Below are 14,357 nucleotides of genomic sequence, written 5' to 3'. Positions count from 1 at the left end.
ATTACTAGAGAATGGGCACTGTCTCTAAATGAATTCACAGGTCCTTTCCCCAAAGGCTCTTACTAAAGACACCCAAACTTGATACACTCACAGGACTTTTCTTTGGATCAGTATGTAGGCCAAATCACAGTATTTGCACAGGTAGTCTCAAGAAGTAATTATTTTTACCTTTCAAAGAGGCTCTTTTCTTGTTTGCTAAGATAAGAAACTTTCTTGTTCTTAGAATACATGTGAGTGAGTGCAGCACAGGGCATATGTTGAGGCCTCACACAGTAGAAGGCTTCTTGGTCTCTGTTGTCCAGGTACTGGCACAATTCAGCATTTGTGTTTAGGATCAGGCCACATTCAGAGTAGACTTGGGAAGTGCCATTGACAAACTGGCCAATGAAGATCACCCTGTCATAGCCTTGGTTCCTTGCACTCCAGAGAGCTGATACCCCTTCACTGGGGTGGATGAGCAGCACAGACAGAGAGACCTGGCCCTCCCAGAACAGAGTGAAGCTGACCAGGTAGGTGCCGTTGTTGAAGTCAGTCACCTTTCCTGAAGCACCTGCCATCAATGCTGGGGAGGACATCCTGGCCCTCAGGAAATCCCCGCCATATTGCTTCCTGCGTCCCAAGTGGTCCCTCACCTCCAGCAGGATGTGCAGCTGGTCTCCCCTGCAGTACATATCTCGAGGGTTGAGGATGGTGACTGTGCTGTGTGTGGCGCTGGTGGTGGTGTTCACATGGGTGAAAGGTCTGGGTGGGATCTGCTGGTCTAGTTTCTCTATGATTTCCTTTATTCTGAGTTCAGTCTCTGTTAGTGGCTTTAATGATATCAGTGGTGTTTTAGGGAATAAGGACTTTGTGGAGTTGTTCCAGTAATGGAGGGAGATGGATAAGTTTAAAGCAGACCAAAGCTGAAATGACAGCAAATGTGACATGAGATGGATAAATTTAGAGCATACCTGAGCTGAAATGACAGGAAGTGTAACATGCTATGAAATTAACCTGTTCCTAGTCATTTTTACTTATTATGATTTTGAATATTGATTTACATACTATTATCAATATTATTTAAATTCTCCAATAAAAAGGCATAGAATGGAGACTGACAGGAGGGACAGAGGGACAGGAAGTGAGCAAGATGGCGCAAAGGCAGGGCACCAGGAGGAAAGTCTGTTACTACTACGATAGGGATGTTGGAAATTACTATTATGGACAAGCCCACCCACGGAAGCCTCACTGAATCTGCATGACTCATAATTTGCTGCTCAACTATGGTTTCTAGTGAAAAATGGAAACCCATCACCCTCACACAGCCAATGCTGAGGAGTTGACCAAGTACCACAGTAATGACTACATTAAATTATTGTGCTCCATCTGTTGAGATTACATGTCTGAGCCCAGCAAGCAGATGCAGAGATTCAGTGTTAGTGAGGACTGTCTAGCATTTGATGGCCTGTTTGACGTCTGTCAGTTGTCTACTGGTGGCTCTGTGGCAAGTGCTGTGAAGCTTAATGAGCAGCAGATGGACATTGCTGTGAATTGGGCTGGAGGCCTGCACCATGCAAAGAAGTTCAAGGCATCTGGCTTCTGTTATGTTAATGATACAATCTGGGCCACCTTGGAACTGCTAAAGTATCACCAGAGGGTGTCGTATGTTGACGTTGATCTTCACCATGATGATGGCATGGAAGAGGTCTTCTATATTACAGGCTAGGTCAGGACTGTGTCCTTTCATAAATATGGAGAGTACTTCCCAGGAAATGGGGACTTATGGGTTATTGGGGCTGGCAAAGGCAAATATTATGCTATTAACTATCTGCTCCTAGATGGGATTGATGATGAGTCCTATGAGGCCATTTTCAAACTGGCCATGTCCAGAGTAATAGAGATGTTCCTGTCTAGTGTGGTGATCTTACAGCATGGCTCAGATGCCTTGTCTAGGGGTCACTTAGATTGTTTTATTCTGATCATCAAAGGGCATGCCAAGTGTGTGGAATCTGTCAAGAGCATCAACCTGCCTATGTTATTGATGGCAGAAGGTGGTTACACCATTTATAATGTTGCTTAGTGCCCTGAAAATAAGAAATAGCTGTGGCTCTGGATATGGAGATCCCTAATGAGCCTTCATACAATGATTACTTTGAATACTTTGGACCATATTTCAAACCCTACATCAGTCCTTCCAATATGACTAACCAGAACACTAATGAGTACCTGGAGAAGATTAAACAATGGCTGTTTGAGAACCTAGTAATGCAGCCCCATCCACCTGCAGTCCAAATGCAGGTGATTCCTGAGGATGCTGTCCCTCAAGAGGGTGGTGATGAGATGAAGAAGACCCTGACAAGCTCATCTCCATCAGTATCTCTGACAGATGAATTACCTATGAGGAAGAGTTCTTTGGCTCTGATGAGGAGGGAGAGGGCAGCTGCAAGATCTCTCCCACCTTCAAAAAAGCCAAGAGGGTTAAAACAGGATGAAAAAGAGAGACTCAGAGATGAAGAAAGAAGTCACAGAAGGGAGAAAAATGAAGGAGGAGAAGCCAGGAGCCAAAGAGGTAAAGGAGCAGGTCAAGCTGGCCTGAGGTAACCTCCCCAACTTTGGCTTCCTGCCTAGTCCCCAATCTTTCTCTCCCAAACCCTCAGATTTTATGTCTTCTATTTCTCCAGGTATTCATATAAAATTTATTAAATATAAATAGTTCCAGGGACTAGACAGAAATCAAGACTCTGAGCCCAGGGCAGCTGTGCTGGGTGATCTCTTCTAGGAAATGCCTTGCCACCCATCACTCTGCAGGTCTTAACTCTGAAGCATAAAAGGTGCCAGGTGTGGGTGAAAGGAATACTTTCGTGCAAACAGAAGACAAAATCCTGAAATGCCAAGTGCCTGCTTAGTAGCTTTGGAAAGGTGCCTTTATTGCCCCTTCTAAAAGGGGTGTCTGGGTCTTCAAAGATGCCCTGTTCTTTTCAGCTCCTAAAGTAACATCAGCCATTTTTAGATTGGTTCCATTCTCATACCTTCTCACTGGCCTCAAGTGAGCCAAAAAACTCACACTACCTGCCATCTGTCTTCCCCCAGTTCTGCAGGTGGAGGATGGCAGTCTAGTCTCCTGCCATCCTCCACCTGCAGAATTGGGGGAGTTTTGAGGTACTATTTTTATTTTTGTGAGACTCTGTAATAAAATGGTATATTTCAATACTCCCTATCCCAAAGACAGAATGGTTGAATAGATTATAAAAAAACAAGACCCAACTCTATCCTTCTGCAAGAGATTCACTTCAGCTTTAAGGATACACATAGACTGAAAGTGAAGTAATGGAAAAAGATATTCCATGCAAATGAAAACCAAAAGAGAGCGGGAGTCACTATACTTATATCAGATAAATTGGATTTAAGTCAAAAACTATAGAAAGAGCAAAACAAGGTCATTATGTAATAATAAAGGGATCAATTTATCACGAGAAAATAAATATATATATGTGTGTGTGTATGTAGGTATGTGTGTGTGTATATATATATATATACACACACACACACACACACATATAAATATATATATACATTCAACATTTAGAACACCTAAATATATAAAGGAAATGAAACAGGAGCTAGAAAGAAATTATTTAGATAGACAGTGAGGGTAAATAAATCCTTGGCAAGGCTTCCCTTTTTAACAAAAAGGAGCCCCCAAATAATTTATTTCCTAGCAAAGAGCAGCCTGAAAAATCAAGCTGCAAACATAGACAAGCAAGCTGAAAGCTTGCATGGGTGAATGCTGGCAGCTGTGTCAATAGAAAAGGGCTACCTGAGGGCCAGGCATGTTCAACATGGAGGCTCCATCTTCCCTTTTCTTTGTCACCATGTGTACAGTGAAAAAGCAGCCAACATGGCACTGGCCAGGTAGAGAACCCATCTGCATAATGAAAGATTAGAGTGGGACACCCAGCTTCTTCGCGTGCTATGCAAATGGCACACCGAGTCCTAACCAGTTCTTTGTGTGCTGTGCAAATGTTACACCTGGTCTGACCACTCTTTCTTGCCCTATGTAAATCAGACACTACCTCCTCAAGCTCATCTATAAAATCTCCTGCACTTCACTGTGGACCAAAAAACTCACTTAAGACCCCTCTCTCTACAGAAGAGAGCTTTTCTCTTTCTTTTGCCTATTAAACTTATGCTCTTAAACTCACTCCTTGTATGTCCATGTCCTTGATTTCCTTGGAGAGAGACAATGAACCTTGGGTATTATCCCAGATGAAAAATGCCGTTTCATTATGGGGGCCCACCTGGGATCTGAGGAAGATTCCTCAGAAGGGTGAGTATAGGAGTACACCCCAACTCCTTCTTTTTATTTCAAGGCCTTCTGCTCTCCATTTAAAAATCAAACCAAATACTGGGCCCCCAATCAGCCCTTTAAAAAGTTAGCGTGGCTACCAGCCTTACAAGACTCAGGGGACAGGCTTGCCAGAGAGAACTTAGCTAATCCACCCCTGCCCCCGCCCCCCTGCATGTCCTCAGGGAGCTGGGAATGTTGGCTTTCTTTCTAATTGGTTTACTTTTACAGAAAGCCTCGCTGTCATGTGGGGCTGGAAGAGGTTGAGAGGCACTGAAGGTTCCTGGCCAGGGAGACACCCTGGTGTTACCTGAAGGCTTCTGGACTAATTCCAGCCTCCAACAGCCTGATGGATGATGGCAACAGGATCTCCAAGCTTTTTCTATTGCAAATTTTCTCCTTTCCTATCCACAACTTCCATGTCTAGTATCCACTGTCTGTATGCAATGCTTTGAAAATTTTTACAGTTCAGTGAAGTAATTCTGTTAGGCAAGATCAGGAAATGCCATAATACCTGGGAATATAGCTCATGGGATTGCTGTTTTTGTGATTTTCTAGGCACAGAGGGCTTCCTTTCCTCCCCACACCCCCTGTAAACATCTCTCTCTTTACCCTTGGTCTGGAGAGCACATGGTATTTCAAGGTCAACAGCACCACCTAGTGGAATAGGAACCCTATTCCGTGAGGCACGTTGTTGGCCCTTTGCCGAAACACTCTTAGCTTCCTAATTCTCACTTTTTGTGCCCTTCTACAAGAGACCAGGCTTTATGCTCCTTCTGTGAACAAGAAAACTCTGCCTTCAACAATGAGGAGAAAAAGGTCCTCCAAAACCAAATTTTAATCTGAACATTGTCCCATCAGCAGGAAAACCACCATTTGGTTCCTACGTTCTTTTAAGGCACCTATTCTGCCTCCAATTAAAATGGTACTTAAATAGTAAGGGGAATTTAATTCCAGAAGTTAACCAGAGCCACTGCCTAAGAATAAATACTTTAGTACAGGCCGTAATAGCAAATTATGCAGCTCAAACCTGCATTCTCTCTCCATTAAAGGGCATTGCCCAAATGTAACTGTAACGAAGTCTCTCTCAAGATCCATCTGTTGGGGAGTCATGCAGATCACACAAGTCTAGAAAGTCAAAGGGAAATCACAGCAGAGGACTAGAGTCACATGGGTGAGCATGATTAATCCCAATCAATTGGTTCCTCTGGTTTCATTGCTGAGGGTTATGCTTGCATCAATGGATGGCACCTTAAAAGATGCCAGGGCTCAGGGAGCCAAGGAGGGAAAACAGTTGGGGGGATGCCCCCACTGTCTTCCCCTCCACCCTAGGCCTTTCCAAAGGAAACGAAGGTGACTAAAGGGACATCTTTTTTCTTGCTTCTCCTTCAAGATGAATAACAGACTATCTTTGGTCTGCACTCCTCTGGAGTGCTTTCTGAAACACTGGGATTCCTTTGACCCTGAGACTGAAGAAAAAGTGGCTAATTTTCTTTTGCACAAGGGTGTGGCCTTCTTACCACCTTGAACCAGCCTGGCCTGCAGAGGGGAGCCTTGATTTTAATACTATCCAACAATTAGATGTTTTCTGTAGATGGGATGGCAAATGGTCAGAGGTCTCTCATGTACAGGCTTTCTTTGCCCTGTGAGACAACCCAGAACTTTGCAAGCATTGCACAATAAGCTTAGCTCTTTCAGCAGTCATATCAGGAGGGCCCAAAGGGAATGATTCCCCAAAACTAGAGAAGCAACCTCCAGGGAAGTATCTGAGGCAGCTATTGAGTGTCCAGGCCGTTCTTGTCCTCCCTCTCTGGGGCCCCCAGCTGTGCCATCAGGTCCTTCAGCTCCACCGTCTCCAATACTCCCCACTCCCCCAGCTTCACTCTTACCCTTACAGGAAATGCTCAGTGGAGGTGATATCACTAGGGTTCCCTATTTATTGCAGGATCTTAGGCAAATAAAGGGAGACTTAGGCCAATTTTCTGATGACCCTGATAAGTATATAAAAGCTTTCCAAAATTTAACTCAGGTGTTTAACTTTTCATGGAGGGATGTTATGCTGCTCCTAAGCCAAGCCCTAATTGCAGCTGAAAAACAGCCAGCTCTGCAGGCAGGAGAGAAATTCAAAGATGAGCAATATGTCTCCTACAGTAGGCCAAAAGGGAAAAAAGAAAATAGGGAAAATGAAGAAATAGGGGAACCGTCATTCCCAATAGAAACAGAGGCACTACCTCTTGACAACCTTTTTTGCAACCCCAATAACATCACAGATGAATAGAAAAGGAAACACTTTTTAATGTGCGTAAGGTGGGGGGGGGGGGCGCGTATGAAGAACTAGGGCCAAACCTCTTAACTACTCTAAACTGTCCATGGTAGACCAAAATCCAGATAAGAATCCCACAGCCTTTATGGGAAGGCTGAAAGAAGGTCTAATAAAACACACCTTCTTGTTCCCTGATTCACGTGAGGGACAGCTCATCCTAAATGACAAGTTTATTACACAGGCAGCTCCCAATGTTAGAAGGAAACTACAGAAGTAGGCTATAGGGCCAGATAGTATTTTGGAGAACCTCCTGAGGGTGGCCACATTAGTCTTTTATAGTAGGGACCAGGAGGAGACCCAGGAAAAAGAGAGGAAACACAAGAGAAGGACTGAGGCTCTGGTAGCTGCTTTGCAGGCTTGCAAAGTCTGGGATCCCTGAGGGGCATCTGCGAGTTGCTATCAATGTAGGAAGTCAGAGCACTTTAAAAAGGATGCCCAGGAAGCAAGAAGAAGCCACCTTGACCCTCTCTAGCCTGTGGCAGGGACCACTGGTGATCAGACTGCCTCCAGAGATGGAGGTCAACAGGTTCAGAACCAGTCTCAAAGATGGTCCAGCAGGACTGTTGGGTCCTGGTGCTCAAGCCCTGGCTACAGTGGCTCAAATTGCCATTACAGCACAGGAGGCCCAGGTAATTCTGGAAACTGAAGGAAGGAAGGTAGACCTCCTTCTGGACACCAAAGCCAGCCTCTCTTTTCTCCTCTGTAATCGAGGCCTCCCCTTTTCCCATAGCATGAGGGGTGAGAGGTGTCTCATAAAAACTCTAATCTGATATGTTTTTCTCAACCCCTTAGTTGCAGTTGAGGGGGCATATTATTTACATGTGCCTTTTAAATCATGCCTGAAAGTCCTACTCCTTTATTAGGTAGAGACATTCTAGCTTGCATGTGGGCCAGCATACTTATTGCCCCAGGAAAAACTCTTTTTCTCCTCTAGTGGAAGCTAATATCAATCCAGAAGTCTGGGCAACTCAAGGAAGAATAGGTTGAGTTGTAACCACTATGCCAGTCTGGATCTATCCTAATGATCCCACTTTTTTCCTAATCGGAGACAATATCCCCTAAAGCCAGAGGTTAAGAAAGGGCTAGAAGCCATTATTAATAACCTGAAGATGGAGGGCCTCCTTAAACCCTGTAACAGTCCCTACAACACCCCAATATTAGGAGCACAAAAACCCAATGCAGAATGGAGAGTCATTAATGAGGCCATAGTCTCAATCCATCTGGTAGTACCTAATCCCTATACCTTGCTAATCCAAATACCTGAGGGAACTAAATGGTTTACAGTCCTAGATTTAAAGGATGCCTTTTTCTGCATACTGTTACATCCTGACTCTCAATACCTGTTTGCCTTTGGAGAATCCTTCTGGCCAAACTGCCCAGTTAAAATGGATGGTGCTGCCTCAGAGATTTTGAGATAATCCCTCATTTGTTTGGACAGGCATTGTCAAAGGACCTCTCTGAGTTTTCCCATCCTCAGGTCAAGGTCTTGCAATATGTGGATGATATACTGATCTGTGCCCCAACTGAGGAAACCTCTTGGGAAGGCACTGAAACTCTTCTTAATTTCTTAGCTGACAGAGCATATAAGATTTCAAAATCTAAGGCCCAGCTTTGCAAAACCTTTGTAAAGTACCTTGGTTTAGTGCTTCTGAAAGGACCAGAGCATTAGGGGAAGAAATAATTAAGCCCATTTCCTCCTTCCCCCTCCCTAAAATCCTCAAGCAACTGGCAGGATTTGGGGGCATTACAGGATTTTGCAGGCTATGGATACCTGGGTATGGTGAGATAGATCATCCTCTATATCACTTCATAAAAGAAACTCAAGTGGATAAAACTCATCTCCTAACCTGGAAACCTAAAGCTCAAAAGGCCTTTAGCCAGCTAAAGCAAGCCTTACTTAAGGTACCAGCTCTCAGCCCTCCTGTGGGGAGGGCCTTCAATCTTTATGTATCAGAAAGGAAAGGAATGAGCATGGGAATTTTAGTTCAGGCCTGAGGACCAGCTCAACAACTAGTGGGCTACCTGAGTAAGAAACTTCATTTGTGGGTAAAGGATGGCCAGCATGCCTCTGAGCAATTTCCATGTTGGCCCTACTGGTACTGGAGGTCACCAAATTAACTCTGGGAAATGGCTTAACTGTTTATGCCCCACACAATGTAGCAGGATTGCTGTCTTTTATGGGGAACCTTTGGCTAACAGTCAGTTGGCTCCTTAAATATCAGGCTCTGCTGTTAGAGAGGTCAGCAGTTCAGTTAAAAATTTGTTCTTGCCAAAACCCAGCCACTTTACTCCCCAAGAAAACTGGGGAACCTGAACATGACTGTGAGCAAGCTGTGGTACAGATCTATGAAGCCAGGGAGGATCTCAGGGAAACTCCTCTAGAAAATCCAGACTGGACCATCTTCACAGATGGCAGTTCCTTTGTAGAGCAAGAAGTCCATAAGGCAGAATATCCAGTAGTCACTCTGGATGATGTTATTGAAAGTGCACCTCTCTATCCAGGCACAAGTGCTCAACTAGCTGAACTGATAGCTCTTACAAGAGCACTTGAATTAAGCAAGGGAAAGGTAGCTAACATTTACATTGACTCCAAGTATGCTTTCTTAGTTCTCCATGCTCATGCTACCATTTGGAAGGAAAGACACTTTCTTATCACTAATGAATCTACTATAAATTACCACCAGGAAATTAACAGGTTATTATCCTCAGTTTTCCTTCCATGAGAGGTAGCCGTAATGCATTGTAAGGGACATCAGAAGGGAACAAATGAAATAGCTGAAGGAAACAAGTTAGCAGATCAGGCAGCCAAGTCAGCAGCAAGAAAGCCTCATAGCATCAACTTGAAGCCCCTCTAACCTGGGAATGCTTCATAAAAGAAATTAAGCCTCAGTACTCCCCTGCAGAAATAGAATGGGCCATTTCTCGAGGGTATACTTTCCAGCCCTCAGGATGACTACAGTCAGAATATGGCAAGCTCCACTTTCCAGCTTCCAGCCAATGGAAAGTCCTTAATATCCTTCACCAAATGTACCTCAAAACAATAAATTCCATGCCCCCTCATGGAATTCCAGACTGCTGTATGATGTTTGCTAAAAGTAGTGGCCTACAAATCTGTGGGTGAATGGGAGAGGTCTGGACTGACAGCCCTTGATGCAAGGATTATCTGAGATATTGACCAGGGTATATTATGTCTCTAATTTTTTGAAAGTCCATTTGTCAGGTGGACCCTTCTCATTTTACAAAAATCATATAATCATCTCAATAGAAAAGGCATTTGATAACATTCAACTTTGCTTCAGATAAAAATATCTCAACAAATTAGGTATGGAAGAAATGTACCTCAAAACAATAAAAACCATGTATAACAAATCCACAGCTAACATCACATTCAATGTGGAAAAGTTGAAAGCCTTCTGAGATCTGGAACAAGATAGTGTTGGCCACTTTTACCAGTTTTATTCAACATAGTATTGGAATTCCTAGCCAGTGCAATTAAGTCAGAGAAATAAATAAAGGGCATACAAATTGGAAAGAAGGAAATTAAATTGTCCCTGTTTGCAGACCACATAAACTTATATTTAGAAAACTGCATAAACTTCAATGAAAAACTGTCAGAACTGATTTTAAAAGCTTAATAAAGTTGCAGGATACAAAATCAACATATAAAGATCAGTAACATTTCTAAACACCAATATGAAACAACCTGAAAAAAAATCAAGAAAGCAATTTCATTTACAGTAGCTACAAAAAACCCTCGGAATAAATTGATCTAAAGAGGTGAAAGATCTCTACAATGAAAACTATAAAACATTGATGCAAGAAATTGGAGAACACACACATACACACACACACACACACACAAAATAGATATTTCATGTTAATGGGTTAGAAGAATAAATGTTAAAATGTTCAGACTACTAAAAGCAATCTACAAATTCAAGGCAAACCCTATCAAAATACCAATAATATTCTTCATCAAAATTGAAAAACAATTCTAAAATCTGTATGGAAACTAAGAAGATCCAGAATAGCCAAAGAAATTCTGAGCAAAAAGAACAAAGCTGAAGGCATTATATTACCTGACTTCAAAATATACTACAAAGTTATAGTAAACAGCGTTATACTGGCATAAAAATAGTCACATACACCAATGGAACAGAATAGAGAACACAGAAATGAATTCACATTTACAGCCATCTGGATTTTTGACAAAGTCATCAAGAACATACAGTGGGGGAACAAAAGTATTTAAAATAGATGGTGCTGGAGAAACTGAATATCCATATGCAAAAGAATGAAATTAGACCATTTTCTCTCACCATATACAAAACTCAGTTACAAAATGAATTAGAGACTGACATGCATGACCCAAAGTATGAAAATACTAGAAAAAAACATAGGGAATACTGTTCAGGACACTGATTTAGCCAGAGGATTTTTGGATAAGACCTCAAACGCACAGAGAGCAAAAGCAAAGATAGACAAATGGGATTATATAAAACTAAAAACTTCTTCACGGCAAAGGAAGCAATCAAGTGAGTGAAGAGTTAACCTACAGAATGGGAGAAAATATTTGCAAACTATCTATCTGACAAGGGATTACTATCCAGAGTATACAAGGAACTCAACCAACTCTATAGCAAAAATATTTAATAATCTAATTAAAAAATGGGCAAAAGACCTGAATAGACACTTACCGGAAGATATACAAATGGCAAACAAGTATATGAAAAGGTGCTCAACATCACTGATCATCAGAGACACACAAATCAAAACTACAATGTAATATAATCTCACTTTTGTTAAAATGGCTTTTATCCAAAAGACAGGTAGTAACATATACTAGTGAGGATGTGGAGAAAAGGGAACCCTTGTACACTGTTGGTGGGAATGTAATTAGTACAACTACTATAGAGAACAGTTTGGAGGTTTCTCAGAAAACTAAAAATAGGCTACCATATGATCCAGCAATCCCACTGCTAGGTATATACCCAAAAGAAAGGAAATCAGTATATCCAAGAGCTATCTGCACTCCCATGTTTATTGCAGCACTGATTACAATAGCCAAGATTTGTAAGCAACCTAAGTGTCCATCAACAGACAAATACATAAAGAAAATATGGTACATATACACAACGTAGTAGTATTCAGTTATAAAAAGAACAAGATTCTGTCATTTGCTACAACATGGATGAAACTGGAGGTCATTATGTTAAGTGAAATAACTAGGCACAGAAGACAAACTTTGCATGTTCTTTTTTATTTGTGGAAGTTAATAATTAAAACAATTGAACTCATGGAGATAGAGAGTAGGATGCTGGCTACCAGAGGCTGCGAACGGTGGTGGGGGCATGGAGGAGAAGTCGGGTTAGTTAATGAGTACAAAAATATGATTAGACAGAATGAATAAGATCTAGTATTTGACAGTATAACAGGGTAACTACAATCACCAATAATTTATTTTACATTTAAAAAATAGCTAAAAGAATATAATTGTATTGTTTTGTATCACGAGAAAGGATAAATTCTTGAGGCAATGAATACCCCATTTACCCTGATGTGATTACTATGTATTGTATGCTTGTATCAAAATAGCTCATCTACCCCATAAATACATACACCTACTTTGTACCCACAAAAATTAAAAATTAAAAACAAATGAAAACCAAAAATATAGATATCCTGTTCTTCAGATGTTCCCTTAAAGAAAGTAAAAAGATGAGCTAAGCATTGAAGAAGATAGGTGCAATGCATTTATATGTGACAAAGGAAGAATGTGTGTGTGTGAACACACACACACAGTATTTATCCTCTCACATATTGCTTAATGATTATCAGGCATGTTGTTTGGTATCTAGCTATTGAAACTCCCCTCCTATAATCTACAAGTCTTGTAGTTTAGCCTTTCCTAGAACAGATGAGGTAATAAGCAAAAATAAGCTTCTGTAAACCACATAAATAAAGCGTTTCCTACCTTTGTGGAGTTCTGGAAAACTGTAAAAGTGATCCAGGAGGCTAATATAAACAACAGTGCCAATAGCGACTTATAATTTATCATACTTATTTTCATACAATTTTTCATCCTACAAGAGACAATACAAAAACAAGCACGAAAACATACAACAAAACAGAAAAGCAAACAAATATGGGAAACATTTGAAATTTTTTTGGCTCATGATTACTTTTTAGCCTCAGATAAATAACTCCTAGAAGTAAACCTTCACCCCCGCAGCTGTACTTATTATCTCCCAGGTGCTCTCTTTTAGCTATCTGCTTGTACTTGTACATTCTACAGAACAGATATTTCATGGAGCCCACTGTGAACTTTAAGAAATTGGGCAGCTAAGGGCCTGAAGGATGCAAGCTTGCTCATGTCTAGATGAAGTCTCCAGACTATTTGTCACCTAACTATCAGGTTCCCTGTTCTATCCCCTCAAACTCAAGGGCAGACACAAAATACTCCAGCAAATATTGACCCTGAGAACCACATCATCACAGAGCCTGTTGAATGTAAATTGGTTTTTCTGTTTCATTAATGCCAATCTGTTAATATGTCCTCCTTTTCTGTTTTAGCAGGCTTTCTAGCACCCCTCAAGCTTGAAAAGAATTATTTTAAAACATTTCTTACTTAAAAAATTTCAGGCTTTATCAATATTTTTCTATGATTCATCTTAACATTTCTCTTTGCACCGGAATTCCAAGTTCTCTTTTAACTTGGAACTTTAACATCAGATTGCTTGAATGCTGCCTTTCTAAAACTTTCCATCCCTCAAAATTTACCCTCCCCTAGACACACCTTTCACCCCAGATCCCCAGTTTATACATGGGCATTAGACGTTTCTGCACCCAAAATAAATGTTACACCTTTCCCTCACCTTCCCAATTTTACAAATATTTTCTTACCTTTAGTTTACAGATTGTTCAATCCCATACGTAGACTCTCTGGTGAGCTAGGTGTTGAGGATTTCTTCTGAAGCCACCACTGTGCTACTGGCATACCTCTCCTCTATACCAAAATAAATTGCAGATATAAGTTGCAGTTTGTTTACCTTTAGCATGGATTCTGCTTGTTTCAGCTAAGACAGAAGTGTCAGCCACGTCAGCTCCACCTTAAGGAGGGGCCTGGATCACAAACTGTAGTTATTAGCTCAAGCAGAGGTAGGAAGGAGAAATGAAGTGCTCTGCATAGTAGGTTATATGATTTCAAATTCCTGAAGTTTTATGAGTCTAATTCTAGTTACAATAAATAACTGACGAGAAAAAGAGTGTTTGATAAATAATTGTATTTAGTTAATACAATTTGATAAATATTATAGTTACAATAAATAACTGATGAGAAAAAGAGCCAGAAATTTGAATGATTGAGAGTAATCATCAATGGAAAGTCAAACTTTCTAGTTTCCATCTGAGCGTTATCATCAAGACCCAGTTGGCAGGATTCAAGTGCATATTATCTCATACATAGTAGGTTTCAATACAGTTTGCTGAATTGAACTAAAAGAACCTCAAATATAACATAGGGAAGACAATAGTATTAATTGCATCTGAGACTAACAGAGTGACAGCTTATAGTCATGGGTTTGAATCCATCTGGGATTTGTATTCTTGATCTGATGAAAACAGTGCTGGAAAGAGCAGGCACCCAGACAGCTGCACCAGTGCCCACAGGAAGCAGTAGCTGCTGGCCCTGTGGCTCCCTTCATGGGTTCG

The 14,357-nt window shown here is 41.3% G+C and overlaps 1 protein-coding gene and 1 pseudogene across 2 annotated transcripts in view; one reads left to right on the top strand and one right to left on the bottom strand.

Moving 5' to 3' along the window:
• The window catches only part of NXPE4 (neurexophilin and PC-esterase domain family member 4), a 30,205-nt gene extending 16,469 nt beyond the window's left edge, over positions 1-13,736 (bottom strand). The window contains exons 1-3 of one of the 2 annotated variants that reach the window (XM_003253173.3): positions 13,551-13,736; positions 12,622-12,730; positions 169-902 (exon numbers count right to left, since the gene is read on the bottom strand). In XM_003253173.3, the coding sequence (XP_003253221.1) occupies positions 169-902; positions 12,622-12,729 (842 nt within the window). In that variant the 5' untranslated portion in view covers position 12,730; positions 13,551-13,736. The remainder of the gene's footprint in view (positions 1-168; positions 903-12,621; positions 12,731-13,550) is intronic. The other variant, XM_003253174.3, reaches the window with a different exon arrangement.
• On the top strand, positions 1,130-2,575 carry LOC100595764 (annotated as a pseudogene).
• Positions 13,737-14,357: the final 621 nt, after the last annotated feature.

This window comes from Nomascus leucogenys, chromosome 15 (genome assembly GCF_006542625.1).
Source record: "Nomascus leucogenys isolate Asia chromosome 15, Asia_NLE_v1, whole genome shotgun sequence".
In the NCBI taxonomy this organism is placed as follows: domain Eukaryota; kingdom Metazoa; phylum Chordata; class Mammalia; order Primates; family Hylobatidae; genus Nomascus; species Nomascus leucogenys.
Note: the sequence above shows the minus strand (reverse complement) of the source record. Positions and strands in the feature narration are given on the sequence as shown.